Source organism: Vulpes lagopus, chromosome X, assembly GCF_018345385.1.
Source record: "Vulpes lagopus strain Blue_001 chromosome X, ASM1834538v1, whole genome shotgun sequence".
NCBI classification, from domain to species: Eukaryota; Metazoa; Chordata; class Mammalia; order Carnivora; family Canidae; genus Vulpes; species Vulpes lagopus.
Genome location: NC_054848.1, coordinates 170160 through 191759, shown reverse-complemented (window position 1 = coordinate 191759; position 21600 = coordinate 170160). Strand labels below are relative to the sequence as shown.

The 21600-nt window shown below is 57.6% G+C and overlaps 1 protein-coding gene across 1 annotated transcript; it reads right to left on the bottom strand.

The window, feature by feature from the left end:
* Positions 1 to 15131: 15131 nt before the first annotated feature.
* LOC121482374 lies at positions 15132 to 17326 on the bottom strand. The gene is made up of 2 exons (XM_041740293.1): positions 15831 to 17326; positions 15132 to 15728 (listed from the first exon to the last, which is right to left on the bottom strand). Exons 1-2 carry the CDS (start codon positions 16365 to 16367, stop codon positions 15450 to 15452), a joined length of 816 nt encoding a protein of 271 aa, XP_041596227.1. The 5' UTR covers positions 16368 to 17326; the 3' UTR covers positions 15132 to 15449.
* Positions 17327 to 21600: the final 4274 nt, after the last annotated feature.

Genomic DNA, 21600 nt, shown 5'->3' with positions numbered 1-21600 from the left:
CTGTGCAGGTGAGCGCCGCTCACACCCACATAGCTGAGCACACCGGTGAGTCCAGCGGGCGGGGACGCTGGTTCCCAGATGAAGTAAACACTCCGATCCCTCCGCCTGTGACGCTTTTCCCTGCACTTGGCCAGGTCCTCCCGGCCGTGAGGTGTTGGTCTAAACATCGCGGCTCCCTTGGCGGCCACTTCCAAGACCAGCCCAGGTGCGTCTCTGTCCTTCCCCCGGCCACACCCTGCAAGGTGGCCTCCCAGCAGCTGCCCACCTGGAGCACTTAAATATTATGTTGTTTGTCTATCGCGTTGGGGCTCTCCCACGACGGACACTCGGCGTGCACGTAGAAGGCTGAGTGCGGCACGGCCACGGGACCGTAGTGCAAGGGAGAAAAGCTCTTTCTGTGCCGATTGTCCAGCCGCATCCCCGTCCCCGTCCCCAGGACCACCTCCAGCCTGTTTTCCGTCCCTGGTCTGAGGTCACACAGGTGATCAATCCCGAGCGGGGTTGGCCCCTTGCTTGTCGGAACCAAGGGCCCCCTGTGCAGTGCGGCCTCGGGGCACCAGGAACACTGCCCCCCACCCGCCTGCCCTCCCGCCACATCCCGCACCCGGCTCCCCCGGCTCCCTGCAGGTGCCTAGAATTGTGCGCTTCCTTCTCCGTGGAAAGAAATCAAAATAGATTAAAGGCAGCTATCGACACACACGTCGTGTCCGGAGGGCAGAACCCCCTAGACATGGGCCCGTCATGCACGCCGTTGCCCCAGCAAGCTCATCGGGACCCCCACATGGCCTGGGGGTCTGAACGGGAAGGTCCCCCAGGGGGTCCCTGAACAAAGACAGGAGGGAGAAGACGGCAGAGAGGCAGCAGTTTGCAGAGCAAGTGTGCAGAGGGAGTTTGCAGAGCCCAGATGCCCCATCGGGCTGCCGGCTGACCCGGGTTCAGGCCTGTGTGCCCACCGGGCCCTACTTGGTCACCTCACAGGCCACCCCTCAAAGCCCTGGGTGATAGCAGCATTTCACAGAAATAGTTAAAGGGGACGCATGGCCCCAACATGAACGGCTCTCGGTCGGGACTGAGACTGCAGAACCAAGCAGGCGCAGGAAGGGTCCTTTTGTGCCCGTCGTGGCGACGCGGTCCCTTGTGGCAAAACCGTTGCGTCACTGACCCGCCTCTCTAGAGACGCCTGCATGACCTCCACGCGCATCGGGGGCTTCCGTGCAAAAGCCACACGCGTAAAGACGTGTCCGAGAAAAGCACAGCAGCGCGTGTGCCCGTTTCTGGGACGCGGGGCGGCCGTCCCCTCAGCAGGGCCAGGACCTTCCACTGTGGTAAGTCTCAGGACGCAACACGTTTGGATGCACAGATGCGGAGCAAAATCACGAGGCCAAACAAAGTGGGCACATCTTTACTTTAGGAGTCCCCGGAATCGGTAAGGAAAGAGGCTCACGGGTGAGGAAAGGACGTGGCCGTTTCCCAGGGGAAGGAAGTACGACTCAGTAAACCCCGGGGGGGGGGGGATCGTAACCCGAGGTCACGAAAAAATGCAAAATAAGGAGAAAGAAGCAAGCGTCGGACTTCGGGAGACAGCGAGGTATCCCCTCCCGCCTGTCAAACCAGAAACAATGCGTCCCCGAGGATGGCGAGCGATGGCTGGTGGCAGCGGGACGAGGCCGGGCGAGGAGCACCGCGGAGGGAACGGTGAACACTGGCTTAGCTCTGGCCCCACCCATCCTCGTTGGAATTCTCCCAAAGCCTTCGAAAGCGGGAACCCAAAGAGAAGCTTGCACACGCATGTTCCCGGACGTGATATTGGGTATTTACTGAGACGTAGCAGCAGCCCAAGGGGCCTCGGGAGTGGGGGATGGACGCATAAAAACCGTGGTGCCTGCGGCACAGGCCTGCGGAGGAAGGATGCCGTGCACCTGCCAGGCCGCGACGCGACGCTCGGGGATGTAAACCACATAACCCTGCACGTAGAAACGGTCAAAACAGTTTCATGTTACGTGCATTTTATGACCATCCACACGCAGAGGATAAACTGAGCACCCGCGAGCCAGCCCCGTGACCCCGCCGCATCCACCCGGGTCATCATCACTCTCAGCCGCGTGCTTCAGGTGACGGGGACACGAGGTATTTGGGCCTCTGTCTCCGCGAATCCCCCTACCCGGGCGTTAGGATCCTGCGTGGCAGCATCGTGAGCGGAAATGAGTGATGCTCTGCATCCGTATCCCATCGTCACCAAGGCCTGCGAGCGCTCCCGGTTCCAGGTCCACGTCCCACGGGCTGCGGGTTTGTCCTCCCCGCGGGGCCCAGCGGCGGCCCAACGCCCCAGGAACAAAGTGGGCGGGACATTTTCTCACCTGTGCATTACTTTTTTAGCACAATATGGGAAATTTAATTTCTTTTCACGCAACGCTCTTTGAAAAGCCCATCCCTGAAATCGCTGGGCAAATTATAGCGAGATAAGGACCACCGCGTACAGATTTATATTCTTACCTGTAACAAAACCCCCCAAAAAATACTTAAAAAAAAAAAAAAGATAAGCAAGACCACAAACCTGGCCAAATGCTCGGAAAGCTTTGCACAGAAGTGAATATACACGTGAACGAGGATCTACGCCTGGTGCAGCTACAAACCCAGTGCCGGCGAAACAACGTGTAAATTCACGTCTCTGGATGTTTCTCTTCTCGCCATTCGTTAATTAAACAGCATCAGCGGGAAACCCCAAAACCATTAGGACCAACCCCTGAGAACGTTAGGTCATCCTGGAAAGCGATTTTGTTTTTTGAATTGTAACTACCTTGTTGCAGTTAAAAGAAAAAAAAAAGTTGAGTAAAAATCCTTTCTCCAAAATAAAATAGAATAAAATAAAATAGAAAACAAAATAGAATATAAAGCAAAATATAAAATAGAATATAAAGTAAAATATAAAATAGAATATAAAACAAAATAGAATATAAAATAGAATATGAAATAAAATAGAATACAATATAAAATAGAATATAAAGTAAAATATAAAATAAAAGAGAGGGATCCCTGGGTGGTGCAGCAGTTTGGTGCCTGCCTTTGGCCCAGGGCGCGATCCTGGAGACCCGGGATCGAATCCCACGTCAGGCTCCCAGTACATGGAGCCTGCTTCTCCCTCTGCCTATGTCTCTGCCTCTCTCTCTCTCTCTCTCTCTGTGTGACTATCATAAATAAATAAAAATTAAAAAAATAAAAATAAAATATAATATAATATAAAGTAAAATATAAAATAAAATATAATATAAAGTAAAATATAAAATAAAATAGAATATAAAGTAAAATAGAAAATAAAATAGAATATGAAATAAAATAGAATACAATATAAAATATAATATAATATAAAATATAAAATAAAATAGAATATAAAGTAAAATATAAAATAAAATAGAGTATAGAGTAAAATATAAAATAAAATAGAATATAAAGTAAAATAGAAAATAAGATAGAATATAAACTAAAATAGAAAATAGAATATAAAGTAAAATAGAAAATAAAATAGAATATAAAGTAAAATAGAAAATAAAATAGAATATAAAGTAAAATATAAAATAAAATAGAATATAAAGTAAAATAGAAAATAAAATAGAGGGATCCCTGGGTGGCGCAGCGGTTTGGCGCCTGCCTTTGGCCCAGGGCGCGATCTTGGAGAACCGGGATCGAATCCCACGTCAGGCTCCCGATGCATGGAGCCTGCTTCTCCCTCCGCCTGTGTCTCTGCCTCTCTCTCTCTCTCTGTGACTATCATAAATAAATAAAAAAAAATAAAAATAAAAATAAAATAGAATATAAAGTAAAATAGAAAATAAAATAGAATATGAAACAAAATAAAATACAATATAAAATAGAATATAAAATAAAATAGAATATAGAATAGAATATAAAATAAAATATAAAATGTAATAAAATATAAAATAAAATAAAAAGAGTAAACTCAGGGCAATCGTCTTGAAAAGTAAAAAGCGTCTCTTCCACGCACTCTGCGATGAATCAGAGACCCCTGTAACCCATGAACCATGCTCAACCCGTGCCAGCCTCCATGGGGACCCCCCCACTGTCATCCGTGTTGTCCTGGGGGGACTTTGGTCCTCAGGTAAGTCGTCACCCCGAGCGCCCAGGAGTACGGCCGCATTTGGAAACAGGGTGTTGGCGGAGCTGATTCAGGAGATGCGCTTGGTGGGCGGGGCGACCCGGTCTGCATGACTTCTCAGCTCACGACGAGCTGGCCCCTCACCATTACGACGGAATAAACCCCCCGGGTTTGAAGACCCTGTGTTTGGTCCTTTGTTCCCGTAGGTGCAGGAACCCGTGCAGGTGAGCTCTGCAATTTGTGAATTAATTATTGACCCTTTGTCACGCGGCATGACAGCTTGGCCGTGATCACGGAGGCACGGTGGTGCCTGAGCGATCCCACAAGTGCCTGGGGACCTGGGACACCGTGTCATCCCAGGACCCCGTTACCGAAGCCTTCCAAAATAAAAATATGGTTCTGCTAAGGAGGCCTCCCCTCATAGGTCATACATGAGAACATTAAAAAGCCCAAATGCAGATCGATTTTTCCAAAAAGAGGGATCTCGGATGCCAGGGTTTGGGGAGTTCCCAGCTTGAACGACAGGCAAGTAAACGTGCAGCCACGTTTCTGTGGTAAAGGAAACATGGGGCGTACGGAGGGACACGGCGGCGATGCCAGGACCCCCATGGCGGTGATGCCGGGACCTCCGGGTGGAGATGCTGTGACCCCCGAGTCGGCTGGACGTGGCCGGAGCCCAGGCCTGTGACCAGGTCGGCTGGACATGGACAGAGCCCTGCCCAACCCCACTCTGCTTACTATTTTCATGCCTCATTTCATTCACCTTCTTGAATTTTGGGGAACAATTCCCTTTATCACTAAATCCATCGATCAGAGACGAGACTCATCCGTGGTCATGAAGGTGAAGGTCAGCATCGAACGCCAAGCGGCCAGTGGGAAACAGGGAAGGGGCCTGTTCGTGTGACTGCTCCGGGGGTTCCTCGTCCTGAAGCCAAGACCCGGACGCCCCCCAGCCCCGGGCCGAGTTGGGACAGAGAAAGCCCGTCCTGAGTGGTGCCCGTGCACCTGTCGTGTCCCCACCAAGATGATTTCCTCCCCCCGCGTGGGGATCCCACCTCCGTGCGGTGCACCCAGCTCCCTGACGGGCTGCAGATGGACACGCGTGCCTGTGAGGCCACGTGCACCCCGAGACCTCAGCCCACCCCCGCCCTCGTGGGCCCGGAGACCCCGCAGCGGCTCAGCAGCTTCTGCACCCACACCCCACATGTGTCGGAGCTGGGGGCTCCCTTAAACGCGCTTTATGACCTGGTAAACCAACAGCGTGTTTGCAGAACCTCGTGGGTGCAGGAAGCCGCAAACATTTCGAGGCTCAGGGCGCGAGATTCACGAGTGCGGCGGGAGAAAAATGAGGCTCAGGAGCCGCCGTGTGGCCATCGATCGTGTGCGAGCCGCAGACCCGGGCGCACAGCGGAGTCTGTCACGCAGCCTTCACCTTCTGGTTGCTGTGCAGGATGCACCCGTGGGGGCCCCCAGGTCATGGAGGTGGGACCCCCAGGGCGGGGCACGCATCCTAGTCCACGAGGAGACCCCAGAGAGCCCCGGCGCTCCCCGCGTGCGAGGACACAGCGAGCAGCTCACCGGCCGTACACCCGCACCCGTGGCCTGGGGGCACCTGACGGGCTCGTGCCCACGGCGCAGCCCTAGCCCCGCACACGGTTGTCGGGTCACCCTGGGTGTCTGCACAGCCTTCTGTTTGGTGGGGACTCAGTTCCACCAGGACCAGACCCTGGCATCGCCCGGGGGCAGGGGGCACAGGCCAACCCCTGACCCCGCGGCCCCTGCGGGGCTGTGGGCGCTCGCTCGGGTCCTGAAGAGCCAGCCCGGAAGCCAGCCACGCGGATGGACGTGTCACTGTTTACAACAGCGGGGCCTTGGCACTCCCCCCGCCCCCCCCTGCGGCCCCAGCTGACCCTGCCCTATTTATAGCCACGTCGCCCGGCAACTGCACAAACACACGGCAGCAGCGACAGCTGAGAGGCAAAGACGAGGCCCCGAGGTCTTAGATGCCCAGATCCCCTTTCCGCAGATGGGCCGAGCACAGACCCACGCCCAGGGCGGGCGGGGTCCCCGCACTGCACCCGGTGGCCAGCTCGGGGCAGCTGTTTGGTGTGATGGTCCCTCCAGGGTGGGTCTGGTTCCTTTCTAATTCGGAAGGTGCCACATTCCTGGAGGCTGAGGTCAAGGCCGCACTCCGTACAGGCAGGTTGGGAGGTTGGGAGGGCGGGGGGGGGCAGGGGCACAGGGGACGGGGGAGCCCAGGTGTGTGTCTACCCCGAGGAGGAGGAGGACGGCTCCGGTTGCACCTCAGGGGTGCAGACCTGCTCCCCCGTGGGAGGCGGGGTCCGCGCCAAGGTGCTCACACTGCGGCTCCACGGCCCGTCCTGTGTGAGCTGCCCCTGGGGTGCAGCGTGTGGCCCGGTTGGCCCCCCAGTGACCTGTCCGCTCCCACTCGCAGCCACGTCGGTCTTCAGAAGCCGTCCAGTGGGAGCCGCCCTGCCGCCGTCCCCAACGCAGCAGAAACTAGACCTTTGGCGTTTCGGGGAGGGGCGCCGCTGGGACCGAAGCAGGCTCACCGCTGTCCCTGCCACCGCATCTGCTGCTTATTCCAACAACAGCCCCCAGCGCCCCTGGACACCTGGACACCCAAACCCTCGGGGGTCACATATCCCATCTGCACGTCCATCCACCCAGGTGTGAGGTCCCGTGACTCCGGCCTGGGTTCTCGGGTCCCATGCTCCTCACCACCCTCAATTCACACCTGGGACCCAGAGGCACACGCAGCCCACCCCCACCCCCCCCACCATCCTCCTCCAGCCCGAGAGCAAGTGGAGGAAGCAACCCAGGTGCCCATGGACAGACAGACGTGTGAACTGCAGCTGGGGCATCCACGCAGGGGGGCACGACTCAGCCGCGGACAGGAACAGGGCTCTGGCACCTGCTGCCCCGTGGATGGCCCGCATGCACGTGATGCTCGTGAGAGATGCAGATGCACGAAGCCCTGTGGGGCCTGTGCTCATGCTGGGCTCTGCACCTGCTGCACACAACCTCCTGGGGTGCACACAGTACCCGCCCTCACGCCTGCACACGCTTCCTCGAACCCACCAAACGCGTGTCCAAAGACACACACGCCCCATGTCGGTATTGTCAGAGTCTGCGTTCTACTCCTTCATCCAGTGAATGGATGGATAGATGATCAATCAGTAGATACATAGTAAATGAATAGGTGGATGGATGGATGGATGGATGGATGGATGGATGGATGGATACATAGCTATGATGGATGGAGGGATGGATGATAGGTCAATGGACAGATAATAAATAAATGGATGGATAGATAGATTTGATGGATGGATAGATGAGCGATGGATGATGGATGATGGTTGGATGGATGGACAGAGATGATAGATACGTGACAGATACTTGATAGATTTATAGACAGATGATAAGTGGATGGGCAGATATTAGTAAGTAAATAGATAGGTAAGTGGATGGATGGATGGATGGATGGATGATAGAAGGATTCATCAATGGATAGATAACCAATGAACAGATGGATGGATACAAAGATACATAGATGTGATGGATGGATGGAGAGATAGATGGATAGATTGGATGAACGGATGGACGATAGATCAATGGGTGGATAACAAATCAATAGATGGATGGGCACATTGTGGTAAATAAATGGATGGATACACAGATCGGACGGATGGATGGCAGGTGGATGGTGGATGGATACAGATGGTAGATGCCTCATAGATACTTGGTGGATTTGTAGACAGATGACAGGTGGATGGGCAGGTATTAGGAAGTAAATAGGGAAGTGGATGGACGGATGGATAGACGGCAGGTAGATACATGATGGATGGATAGAGGTGTGAGTGGGTAGCTGGACAGACGGACAGCACGCGAGCAGATGACAGATCGATACAGATAGCCCGGATGCGTGCTGCACAGGTCATGTCTGGAGAGATGGGTGCGCGTGTGACCCCAACCGTCCACGGCTGGGGAACTGGCTCAGAACACACCCTACTCCCGGCCCTCAAAGCTTCAACCCAGGACCCCCTCCCTGAGGGACCCACCTGCTGGAATCCCCTTCCTCCTGCAGGTCCCGGGTGGGACAGAGAACATGTCCAGCCACCTTGCAGGACAGAAGGGCCACCGTGGGGGATGGCGGGGAGGGGCACGGGGGACGAGGCAGGAAATGTCACGCTGGGCACCCATGGCAACCAGGCACAGGGAAACCAGTAAACAGACCCGAGGCCCTGCTGACAGGGAGGAGGCGGGAGGCCACCCTGCCAGCCCAGGAGGTCATGCCCCAGCTGTTCCTCTGCCGGCAGCTGCTGCCCCACCCCCCGCCACAGCCACCGCCCCTCCCGGGCCACGACCCAGGCTGAAGAATGGCCCGGACAGACGGATGCCTGGACGGATCCTATGCAGGGGTGGGGGTGCCTGTGGAGGGATCCCGACGAGCATCAGGACGTGTCTGTGGGGGTCGTGGGGAGGGCCTGCCTAGGAGCTGAGGCCATGCTGGGCTCCTGCGGAGGTCGCTGCTCAGGGCAAGAACCCTAAAGGGCCCCTGCTGCCCCCGTGGGCACAGAGGTTGACCAGGTGTCATGTCCCTGGGGCCCACGAGGTGGCGCCGACCCCTGCGGGCGGCCACCCCAGGCTTAGGAAGGGCAACGTTTCCTTCCCGGGGTTTCACCTCCTTTTAGGAACAGAGTCTCACCTGAGTTCCCCCAAAACAAATGCTTACTCCGTCACGGGCTCACGGGCTCACCGTAAAGACGAGCGATGGCAGACGGGCGACAGGCAGACAAACCACTAAGACGAGCCCACCAAGTGGACAAATCCCGGAGGCGGCTCTGTGTGCGCTTGTCGAGGGTTTTAACCCACAAGCGGGAGCTCCTCTGTCAGCAGGCGGCCGCGTGACGTGACTGTGGTGAGGATGCGGGGTCTGATTCTGGGCCGGTTCAGGCCTGAGCGACTGGAACAGGGTTGACAGTCAACCCGCCGGACGGGTGTTCCCCCAGTCGCATCATCCGGCACCGCACGCCCAGCGCTGCCCGTCTACACCCGCCGGTGGAGGCCTTTCCGAGAAACCCCCGAGCGGCCACCAGAATGATGGCTTTTCCTGGACATATCATTTCCACACGTCCGCAAGCATTTGCCAAACCATTTGCCAATTCCCCCCAAAAAAGACTAAATAAAACCACAGTGAGGTCAGGTTTTACCTCTTTTCTGTTTTGTTGTTGTTGTTGTTGTTGTTCCTCACATCCTGGAGAGAAGATCCTGGTGGAAGCTTCTGGAACCGACCCCAAGGCACGTTTGTCTTCATCAAGCGAGCAAACTGGCCGTCTTCCCGTTCCACGTGGGGTCCTCCGCTTCCTCGGGGTGTCATGACAATCCCTCCGACTCCGGGACGGCCAAGCACACAGCACCTTTGTCGGCGTCACGTGAGAGGGCGGCCGTTGGGCTTGCACTGAGGAAGAGGCGGCGGCCCGCCGGGAATCCCGGAGGAGCAGTGACGCGTCCCTAATGCCCGACGGTGGTGATGATATCCTTAACACCAAGACTAGTGCTTGTCCTGTCATGACGACAACGAGGCCAGGACAAACACTCACAGGCTCGCTTGTGCTTCCTTCGCGTTGGATTTCCACGACTTTGAGGGGACACCACGATGCCGCTCACTGTGGCACCAGTGATGAGTCTTGCCCCAGGAGCAGAGCGCCCCAGGACGGGACATGTGGCCCGGGATGGACAATGAGGCGGTGAAGCTGACCTCCATGACCTCGCCGGCTTCCATCCGGGCCCCCGGCTAAGCCCCCCCCATTTCTCCATCCCCACCTTTAACGTAGAGTGACCTTAGCAGGTGGGGTGCTTCCCGCACCCCAGACCCACGAGAGCACCAAGGAGGCCCCGTGTGCAGAAGTGGTTGCTGTGAACAAACACAGAAATGTCTACACAGTGCGTGTCCGGGCCGAGCCCGCGAGCTGAGCGGTCCCGCCCTCCGTGAAGCGTCGATGCCCCTTAATTGACAGCGATTCACCTGCTCCATCACGGGAAAACCAACTTTATGACCATAAAATTAAACGCCCTTGAACGAAATTAGCTTCATCCTACATAAAATATGTAAGAAAGCAGATGGCACCGTTCACAACCGACCTCTCTTTCTTGCTCGGCAAAAAAACCAGATTGTGCAGATTGCCCCAACGTTTTAGATCAAAAGGGAGCCATAAATGCCCATGAAGCGTTTTTCATTTTTTTTTATTATTTTTTGGTAGAACTTTTCCCCATTAAAATGGTTACGTTTTGTCTAAAATTATTACCTCCTGGAACAAAAAGCACAGGGTTTTTTGTAGGTTTTTTTTTTTTTGGAGAGGGGGGGTCCCAAGAAGAAAAAACAATTATGCTATTCAATTTGTGGCCACAAAGATGTAGTGTAATACGAAGTAATAAAACAGAAAGAACCGTATAAAGTAAGAGTTACACAGATTAAATTGCCTAATAGAAACCTGACAGAGGGGAGCAAGCCTGCTTTATTGAGAAAGCTTTTACAAACGTGTAATCAATAATAAAGTTTATACATCCTGTCTCATGACTTGATTAAAAAATTCTTCTATTTATTAAATAAGTCTGCGTCGCTCCGAGCTGTAATGAAACAGCTGCCGCGGATCTGGGGTCATTCTTCTTGGGGGAACAGTCAGCATTCCGCACAAACCCCCTGCCTCCGGAGCCGACGCGCGGGGCCGGGACGACTCAAGTCCGCCTCGGAGACGCGCTCTCTCCACGGGGGACGAGGTGGCAAGGACATTCGCACAGAGACACGCAATCACAGACCCGCACACACAGCTACACACACGCACAAACACTTTATTCCTGAGACGGGGCATGGGCAGGCGGCAGTGCTGAGCAACGACACTCTGAGCTGAGCTTTTCCCAGCTAGGAGGATGGAGCCGTGTGGACACGGCTCACCCCTCACTCACCCCCGAGACGACAGGGCCCTCATCCCAGCAGCCCCACGTCTCTTCAGAATGTTCCAGAATGCTCGAGTCCCAAGTCAGACTCCCTGCATGGAGCCTGCTTCTCCCTCTGCCTGTGTCTCTGCCTCGCTCTCTCTGTCTCTCATGAATAAATAAGTAAAATATTTAAAATTAACAAATCAATTTTAAAAAAGAATGTTCCAGAATGCTGAAAACTACACGATGTAATAGGATTTCATGACGTCCACGGGTGGGGAGATGGTTGGGACAGCACCTCGTGTGAACGTGTGAATGAACATCCCTTCTTCCAAGTCGCCTCTACTCCAAATTACTGCCGCTGGCCTGGACGGCAAGGAGGGATTCGGGAGCACGGGATCTCAGCAGTGAAAGCGGCCCGTGCCCCAGCCCCGTGGCTCTGATGCCACACATATGTAGTTGAAAGCTCCTCTGCGCCAGGCACTGTCGTAGGGGCTGGGGCCCCAGCAGCAGGCAAAACAAGGTCCCCCTCCCCCGGGGGGGTGCACTGCAACAGGGGGTGGGTGCTCACGACCTGAGCTGAAGGCGGATCCTCAACCGTTGAGCCACCAGGATTTTGCACCAGACACCACACGGGTGAGAAGGCCGTGGAGCAACAGCTTTCAGGTTCTGGAAGAGACACAACTGTGAGCCTATGATTCCATACCCAGCTAAAGTACCTCCCAAGGCGACCACGGACTTTTCCCAGCCCCTGACAGCCGGGACGGAGCATCGCTGACCTTGCCACTTTGCAGAATGTGAACGACGCTTCATCCCGTGCGGCAGAAACGTGAGCAGGAAATATAGAGACTGGGGGGGATTCGCCAGGACCCTCAGTTCCCCGGAGCATCCGCACATTTGGGGCGTCGCCGGCCACCTGGGGCGTGTGTGCTCCTCATATCGCCGCACCCACAGCTGCCCTCATACCTGGGAATGTAGGTATGTGGGGCTTCGCACACACGTCCCCGGGGCGACCATAAGCAATGCACCCGGGGACGGAGGGGGATCTGAAAGCCACAGGAATCCGTCCTCCCCGGCTGTGGAGACCAGATGTCTGAGATCCAGAAGGGGCGGTGTGGGCGCGTCCTGGGGGCTCCGAGGGAAGAGCTGCTCCTCTCCCAGCTGGAGCTGCCAGTGGTTCCCGGTGTCCCGTGGTGTGTGGACGCATCCCCCGTCATCTCTGCCTCTGTGCTCGTGTGTGCCCGTGCCCACATCGAAACGTCCCCTCCTTATGCAGACCCCAGGCCACTGGGGCAGGGCCCACCTGAACAACCTCATTTGCACTTGGTGACCCCTGTAAGACCTCGCATGCTGAGGTCCTGGGGGTTGGGACCGTGACATGTGCACTTCGGCCCCGGACCACACACGGGAACTGCACACACGCTTCAGTTCCCCTTTCCGTCCCTTTGCCGGGGATGTGTCCTCCATCCGAGGTGGGCTCCCACCCTGTGACCCACTTCCTCCTCCTCCCTGGCCTGCCCGCCCACCTCACCCACGTGGTCGACAGTCCCCAAGCGTGTCAACCACCTTTTCTCCTGTTTCCCCCAGACTGGGAGCTCCTCCAAGGTACACCTCACTGACTTCTGCGTCCCCGGGACCCAGCACACAACACGTGGCCCACAGGAGCGTCAAAACGCCCAGACACGACAGCTTATTCCTGTAGGACAAGAATGGTGCTCACGTGTGCTCCTCTTAAACCAGCCCATCTCTCTGTGAGAACGGGGACACCAGCTCCCAGCTCCCAGGGCGACCTGATTCCATGTGGAAGGAGGGAGGAAAGGCAGAGGTTTTCTCTCAATTTCAGGTTCACCAAAACGCACACTTTTGCAGTAAAAGAGGGAGCATAAAACGCGCTGTCCGTGGCCCCCGCTCATGCCGGGGAGCTGCGAGTCTGCGTTTGCCTGCACTGACTTTCCTCGGGTCCTGAGTGTCTCTTGCGTTCTGACGGGACCACGGGCAGGGCCGGGATGGGGACCCAGACCCAAGGCAGGGGGACCTCAGGGGGTCGTCGGCTGTTGGATGCAGCCCTGCCTTAGCAACCGGAGAGGAGAGCCGGAGTCCGGACTTGAGTGTGCTGCATGGGAGGTGCGGGGCCTGCGCTTTCGCGGGGGCCCAGACCCCAGCAGATTTTCTGAATGCCGAGAGGCGCGTATCCTCCCGGCCAGCTGGCGAGCCCGGAAAAGGGTGGGACCAGCCACCTCCAGGGTCGCGGAAAGACCAAGAAGCACCTGTCGCCAGGAGGGGAGACCCCTAAGCTGGCGCCCTGAGCCCCACAGCAGCCTGTGCCGACTGTCACCCCGCGACCCAGGTGGGGCACAGACCCTGACACCGCAGGGTGTATGTGTGCGCCAAGGCCGAGACGCAAGCCTGTTAACCTGGGGGCGAATGCCTGAGTGTCGCCGCCCACACGGGCAGCACGGGCCTGTCGTCCTTCCTGCACCTGCTCCCCAGAAATAGAGCGGCTCCGGCCAGCCGCTGTCAGGCGACAGGCGCGCAGGCGTGCCCGGCAGGTGTGGGCCGCGCTCTGCATGGGGTGTTTTTAGACCCTTGCCCTCCACGCCCCTTGTGCCGTGGCCAGAAATAACTTCGCCGCTCGATGCACAGGCTTCCAGGAGACGCTGCGGGCTTGGCGGCCACCGGGGCCCGCTTGTGCGCTGGGACAGTGTCCCGGGGCGAGGCACAGGCTTCCTGCGGCCCTCACACACCTCGGGTACGACCTGCGGAAGGCATGCTGCTTCCGACGGCCACGGGGTGTCACCTGTCAGGGCAAACCTGTAACTGCTGCAGGTGGGTGCAGAGTCCCAGTGCTCCCGTGCACCCACGCTGTGGGGTCAGGTCCACGGAGGCCTGGTGTCTGCAGCAGGAGCTCCTGCGTGGTCGGTGCCCGGAGCTCGCTTCAGCACCCTCCTGCAGCAACCTCCCCCGTCGTGCTCGCCCTGAACACCTGCAGATTCAAGGGGCACCTGGGGGGCTCCATCAGTGGAGCACCTGCCTTCAGCTGAGCTCACCATCCTGGGGGCCTGAACCCCTGTCCCGCCAGGCTCGGGAAATCGCCAACCGGCCAGACACAGCCGTGACCCCAGTGGGAAGGAGGGCACCTGTCCACAGACCCCACCTGTCCACAGACCCCACCTGCGTCCACAGACCCACTGGGGAGGGTCCACTGCAGGAGTAATTCACCTCACAGTGCAGGTGTGGAGTTGAAATCCAGATGGGAAACTTGACAGCCGTCTTCACAACTCACGGCTTATAAAAATAACGCAAAAGGAGAAACCAGATTACATGCCATCGGGCCTACTACATTGTGTTTTTATGGGCTAGGGATACACGTGTTTCCTAAAATTACACGCTCTACAAGGCAGATACGTGTATGCTATGCGGTGCCATGTAGCACACACTCACGTATCATGTAATTACATGATATGATTGTATTCCGTGTTACGCACGCGTGTTATCTGAGGTTATGGGAGATTCGATACATAATCATGATGCCTCTAATTTTTGTGTCTACAGATCAGGGACTCTGCTCATCTCTGCGCCAGCGCAAACGCACATGTACAGCCTCAGACGCTCTTTACCATCTTTCCGTGTGTGCACGTGCGTGCTGTAAACAAGCGGAGCAGAGGAAACACACCTGCTTTCAATCTATTACCCATTTATCTATGTGTGCATCCATCGATCCCTCCTTCCGTCATATCATCCATCAACTCATCTATCCACCCATCTATTCTCCGTCCATCCATCATCCACCCATCACATCTATCCATCGATTAATCCATCCATCCATCCATCCATCCAACCATCCATCCATCCATCCATCCAACCATCCAACCATCTATCCATCCATGCACTGACCTATCCATCCATTGATTCCTCTATCTATCTATCTATCTATCTATCTATCTATCTATCTATCTTATTATCCATCCATTATATCTATTATCTATCTGTCCATCCCCCCATCCATCCATCCATCCATCCATCCATCCATCCACCCATCCATCATGTCTGTCAATCCATCCATCCTTCCATCATCTCTTTCTCTCTCTGTCTCTGTCTCTCTTTCTCTCTCTGTCTCTGTCTCTCTCTCTGTCTCTGTCTCTCTCTCTCTCTCATCCCCAAGTCTGGAAGGACACCCAAACTCCACATGCGCGCTCCTTTTCAAAGACTGGAGGGCCCATTGTCTCTGTGCATTTTCCGGGAAAGAACCTGCATTGTGTCGCACAACGGGATCAGGGCTGGGTTTAAAGTGGGTCAGAAAGGAAACTGAAGTGCACCACCTGCTCCTCTCAGGTAACCCAGTTCTGACTCCGCAAAAACGACAACTGGACCGAAGAGTTCACAACCTGTGCAGGCCAGTTGCTTCTTGAGCCCGCCTCGTCCCCGGTGGTCGTGGGAACGTTGTCTGGCTCCTAGCGAGGCTCTTGCTGCCCTTGAACCTCAGAAATGCCACCAAGTCTGGGAGGTTGGCCGTCGCGCCACCAGGGCAGCATGCGAGGAGATGGAGCCGGTCGCCTGTTGCCAACACCTGACTCCACCTCGCTCCGTGTGTGCGGTGGGCCTGGCGCGGCGTGGATGTGTCCGCCCGGGGCGGCGTCTGCTCAAACCCAGCGGAGCTCTGTGCCCCCGCGACCCCGGAACAGCTCGTGAGACAGCGCGTTTCTGTCATGGAAGTTCCCGACGGGGGTTGGACGCCGGGGATTAGGAGTTAATTACATACCTCGGATTCTGGAGCCAGACAGTAATGCGGCCCTAATGCCATGCGTGGCTGTGATTTCCTGCAATCTGCTGGTACATAACCTCTGGGGCATGAACAAGAGCCCTTAAAATAACCCGAGTTATGTGCTGCCAAAACAAGACTTAACTCAGCTGTCCTCCGCAAGGGCATTCTTTCCACGCGGGCTGCTGGCGAGGACACGCAGACGGATGGGCCCGGCTGGGGGGGCTCTCGAACCCAGGGATCAGCAGCCCCGACGGGCTGTGGTGCTCGGGGCCGCCAGTCTGACCAGTCTGTCTCAAGACGCCCCGAGGTGCCGCTTGAGGACTCGTGCTGGACACGGCGCTCACCACTCTGGGCTGCCTTTTCTCCCCAAAGTCTGGCGAGCAGAGTCTGAGGTCCAGGCGGGCCGCGCTCCCTCCGGAGGCTCCAGGGAGGGTCCCAGCAGCCTCTTCCGGCGTCTGGGGCCCCAGGCGTCCCCAGGCTGCTGGCCGCGTCCCTTCCGCTCCATGTGCTGGAAGTTGGCATGTGGACGTGCATCCTGGGGATGCCCCCATCCCGCCCGTGACACCTGCTCACCTGCCCATAACCCTTCCTGCGCAGGTCGGACGTTTAGACATTCACACACCCGTGCACACACGCAGCTCCCGTGTCACGCCCGCTGTCACCCCCATAGGGTCACAGGCCACCTCCGTGTTTAACCCTTGAGGAACTGGCAGGTTTCTTCTTGTTCCCTCTTAACAGTACCGACGGCAAGGTGTCCCGTGGGGGCAGCTCCTCCCGGGGGCTCCCTGTCCCATCCCCACGAGCCCGAACGGACCGGCAAGGCGCACCTGCCGCCCTCAGGCCCCAGCCCAGAGCCTTGGTTGTCCCTGGGCACGCACGCCTCACTCCTGCCTCAGGACCCGCCCCCTGGCTGGGACTCTGGGCCTGGGACCGTTACCCACATTTTCGGGCTAATTCCTTCTGTTTTGTGTCTCCAGCCCACTTCTGGAGCACGCAGCTGAGAGGAGCCCCCACGTCCTGTCGAACGGAGCCCTTCCCGGCGTCAGAGCCTGCACGTGATTGCCTTCCTCCCCGTTTCTACCCTCACCCCATGTGCAGCAACCGGCCCTCAGACGTGGTTATTCACATCTGGACGAAGGAACCCCTATGCTTCCCGTCTTCTGTGAGCGGCGGCCCGGGACGTGGAAGAGGAGACATGGTTCCCTTTATCCTGGGCCTGGGCTTTGCAAGTTGTCTCCAAGCAGTATTTGTAACCCCTAAAAAATAAAATACGTAATAGTCCACGCCAGGAACTCTGGCTCTCCGGAACGCGGAGTCCTGGCGGGAGCGGAATACAGCATCGCCCCCACGGTCCTTGGAGTCTCTGGCACCTTCACGCTCGGGGGCTCAGGGGCACGAGGACGCCGCAGCCTGAGTCCTGCTTCCGCGGTTTGAGCGGAACTCAAGAACCGTCCAGAAAACACTGCTTCCCCCCCCAGAGAGCTGCGAGCGGGGTCCCGCCGCGGCACGAGGCTGGGCAGCCAGATGCCTTCTCTCTGGTTATAAACTTATTTATAGCCCGAACTCGTTTCCAAAACACGTTTAACGCACGTTTATTTTTAGCTCGCGCGCGTCCGACTCTGGAAAAGTTGGGAGACAGAGAAAACGCTTTTCGAGCTCACGGACGACGTGGGCGCCCTAATGGGATTGGCTTGCGGGGGACCGCCACTGCCCGGGCCGGAGGCCGTTTGGGTGGAGCGCGGCCCGGCTCGTGTCGGGGTCCTGCTGGTCCCGGCCTCTGGCCTCCAGGTGGGCGATGCTGCAGGTTCTCCTGCCCCAGGCACCGCCCCCTAAGGCGCCCGCTCGGCTCACCCCCGCAGGCGGCTGCAGGCAGACCATGTGGGACTGTGGACCATGAAGGCCACGCAGCCCTGGAGCGTAGCTCGCACCTGCTCCCGGGGGGCCCTAACGGAGCAGGCGACGTCAAGGAACGCGCGCGGTGCTCATTAAGCACACAGGCAGGCCGCCTGTGCCCGGATGGCAGTGCCCGCCCAGGTGAGGCGCCCTCCCTGTATCTTCACCAACGCACGACCATTCCTCCCATGACTTAAAGGGATTGACCTAACGGCTGAACCGGACGACCCCCCAGGGGTTACGGAGGAGTGTCTCTCATCCCTAAGGGTCTGGAAGGGGTCCTGGTGATGGTGAGTGAGGCCTCACTGCAGGTCTGTAGGCTCCACGGCCACAGTGGATTTGGGTGCCGTGTGAGGCTGCTGCGGTGGTCACAGCAAATGACCCCAAACGGGGACCTACATAGGACCCCATCCTGACCCAGCTCTGGAGCTCCAGGAGGGGCAGGGGCTGAGATCCAGGGGCTCCAGGGAGGGTCCCTCCCGCCTCTTCCAGCGTCTGGGGCCCCAGGCGTCCCCGGGCTTCTGGCCGTGTCCCTCCCGTCCTCACGTGGCTCCTCCTGTGCATCTGCCTCTCCTCCTCTGTCTCTTCCGGGGACCCCCGTCGTTGGACGTAGGGCCAGGACGAGCTCATCTCAGATCCTTCACATCATCCCATCTGCAAACACCCTATTCCCAAATAAAATCTTATACTCAGGTTGCAGAATGGTCCTAAGGGCTTTGCGCATGTCAGCTCACCGAATGCTCAGCAGAACCTGCAAGTCGAGGGCTTTGATGACATCACTGAGGAGCAAACGGAGGCCGCGAGCGGGTGAATCGGAGCCCTGGTCACCAGGTAGCTCATGCTGACACAGCAGGAGGAGCTGTCCCCGTCCAATGCGAAGCATTTCATCGCTTGCAATTCGGCACAGACACACAGCAGAAGCAGCCCCTGTGTGTGGACAGATACACAGACAAAGTGTGGTCCACGCACACGGGGGACTACTACCTGGCCGTGAAAAGGAGTGGACTGCCCCGGGGATGGACCCTGAGGTCGTGGGGGTCACTGAGAGAAGCAGACCCACAAGGACCCGTGGCATGTGACTCTGTTTATATGAAACATCTGGAACATGCAACCCACAGACAGGAAACAGGTCGCCGGGGGCTGGGGGAGCGGGCGGGGGTGGCCGCTCGTGGGGACGGGGTCCCTGTCTGGCGGATGGGAAAGCTTTGGCACTAGACAAAGGCGTTGACTGCACGGCGCTGTGAGTGTGCGAAATGCTGCTGCATCGCTGGCTTTAAAGTAGCTGAGTTTAGGTTACGTGAGTTTTACCTCAAAACAAAATATTTCAAGTAAAAACGTGAAACGTGAAGAGCTGAGTACGGTGACATGTTCTGAGCGGCAGGCAGGGGAGGTGGTTTCCCCCGTGTAGGGCCCTTCGCCACATCGGCCGCACCTGACCCCCCGCAGCGCGGTGAGGCGCTCAGGAGCTGCAGAGGAGCAGACCCAGCTCCTGAGGCTGGCCTCGCGGGAGGGCCCTGGGGCCCCGGCAGTGCGGCTGGCAGCACCAGGGTCCCAACACACGCTCCCCGCGGCACTGCACGTTCAGTCGAGCCCAGGAGGACAGTGTGGCAGGCGGGGGCAGCTTGGCCCCCCGGGTTCCTTCCTGTGCCCAGAAGAGCAAGGGCCAGCAAAGCAGGGACACGAAGGGAAAGGGCATGCAGCTCGAGGTCACGAGGATCACCGGGGGACGGGGTCCACGTGCAGGTCACTGTGGGGTCACCTGTGTGAGATGAGAGTGCTGAGGTCACAGAGGTCACCCAGGACCCGGTCCAGGTTACTGAGAGATCACATCTCTGAGCAGAGCAGGGGTGGTGAGGTCACAGAGGTCACCTGAGAGCACCTCCACATCCAGGTCACTAAGAGGTCACATCTCTGAGCAGAGCAGAGGTGATGAAGTGACACCTGAGGGTGGTGAGGTCACAGGGGTCACCTGAGGACAGGATCCATGTCCAGGTCATTGTGAGGTCATATCTGTGAGCAGATACGGGTGATGAGGTCATGGAGGTCACTCAGGAGATGGTGAGGTCACAGAGGTCTCCCAGGACCAGGCCCAGGTCACTGTGAGGTCCCGTCTGTGATCAGATGAGGATGGTGAGGTCATGGAGGTCACCCAGGACACGGTGAGGTCACAGAGGTCACCCAGGCCCAGGCCCAGGTCACTGTGAGGTCCCGTCTGCAATCAGATGAGGGTGGTGAGGAAGCAGAGGTCGTGCTGGCTTGTAGCCCTTGTCCGCCCTGAGGGTCCCTCCTGCGTCTGGGGGCCCCGAGGTCCACTCGGCCGCCCAGCACATGTGGAGATAGAGCTGACCCCTGCTGTCCGTGGGGCTCTGCAGAGCGCAAGTGTCCATGGAGGTTTGACAGGGAAAGACTCTTCCTTCTGGAAACATGTCCCAGAAAGGCCGGCTTCCTGCCACAGAGCCTGTCTGTGCTTTTGTCCTCCTTTGGAGATGGCACCTGCGTGTCGCGCATGGAAGAAAGAGGCCGGGCGCCCAGCGTTCGCCACCTAAGCCGAAGATCGCAGCAGGAAAGTGCGTCGGGGGTCACGTCTAACGAGGAACAGGGAGGACGGTGTCACCCAGCACACCAACAGGATGGAGTCCCAGGGAAGCAAGGTGGCACCGGCCGCGCGTCCCCGAGCACCTGTGACCCGGACACAAGGTCGCGCCCGGGCCCCGAGTGCTGCTCACGCTCCCCTGTCTGTCGGCCTGGGCCCCAGGTGTCGCCTTCCCGGCGGGCCCGGGTTTCCAACATGCAGCACTACTCACTATAGCAGGTGCTTCTAATTCCCCCTCACCCCCACCCCAGGATCAATGCCCCGTGTCCCCAGGTTGGCATCAGGGGACGCGTCCCTGCTGCCATCCTGAAGCTCCCCCTTGGCCCCCCAGGAGACCCGCTCCTGCGCGCTCCCGTGTCGGCCCAGTGACCCGTGGGCCCCCATCCCACACTCCCCCCCCCCCCCCCCCGCCTATTATATTTTCCTGCGCTCCCGCCGGGCCCCCTCATGTGTGGCCGCCCTTCATCTATGTATTGGCCGCTTCGGGGACAGCGGGGCTGTGCCGGTAATGAGGGGGGGGCCAGTGCGAAGTACCTCCGCAGCCCCTGGAATCCCAAGCAGACCTCATTATCCCTTCCAGAGCGAAGCCTTCCCCGCTTCCTACCGCCCCGGACCATTTCCATGCACCACCCAGCGCCGCCACCCAGCACCGCCACCCAGCGCCGCCCGCCCCTCGCATTTGGATCAAGGTGGCACCTTCCCCCTACGAACGACGCATTGGATTCTCTCTACCACACGCTGTCTCCGGGGACAGGAAATTGAGTTAAAGGTTGCTGAAGGCAAGTAAGGAAATTTTATTATCCAAATACAAAATTCTTTTCCTTATCATCCGACCCCAAAACAGCACCTTCGGGAGCTGGGGGGCAAGAGACAATTGGATCAGAGATGAACACGGAGAAGGCGCACGTTCCTGCTTTACTTTTATTTCTGCAAACAAGCGCTGGCAAGCGGCGCGCGGGCCGAGGTGGCGTCCGTGCGGGGGGTTGGGAGTCGTCTGAGGAACCAGGACGTGGCCTCGATGGATCAAAGAGGTGACACAGGTCCGGGGCGGTGTACTTGGGGCCCGAGGGGGGCCCATCAGGGAGCTCGCAGGGCCCCTGTGGCTGGCGGGACCTCGGACAAGCGCTCGATGCCATCGGTGCCTCCAGCATCCAAGCCCTGAGCAGGGGATGCATGTCCCCAACACGGATGTTCATTCATGGGGCCATGTGACAAAATACTTGTGCCACCAGAGGAAAAGAAGAGACTTCCACGCACAGGCCACCGCGACCGCCTGGGAAC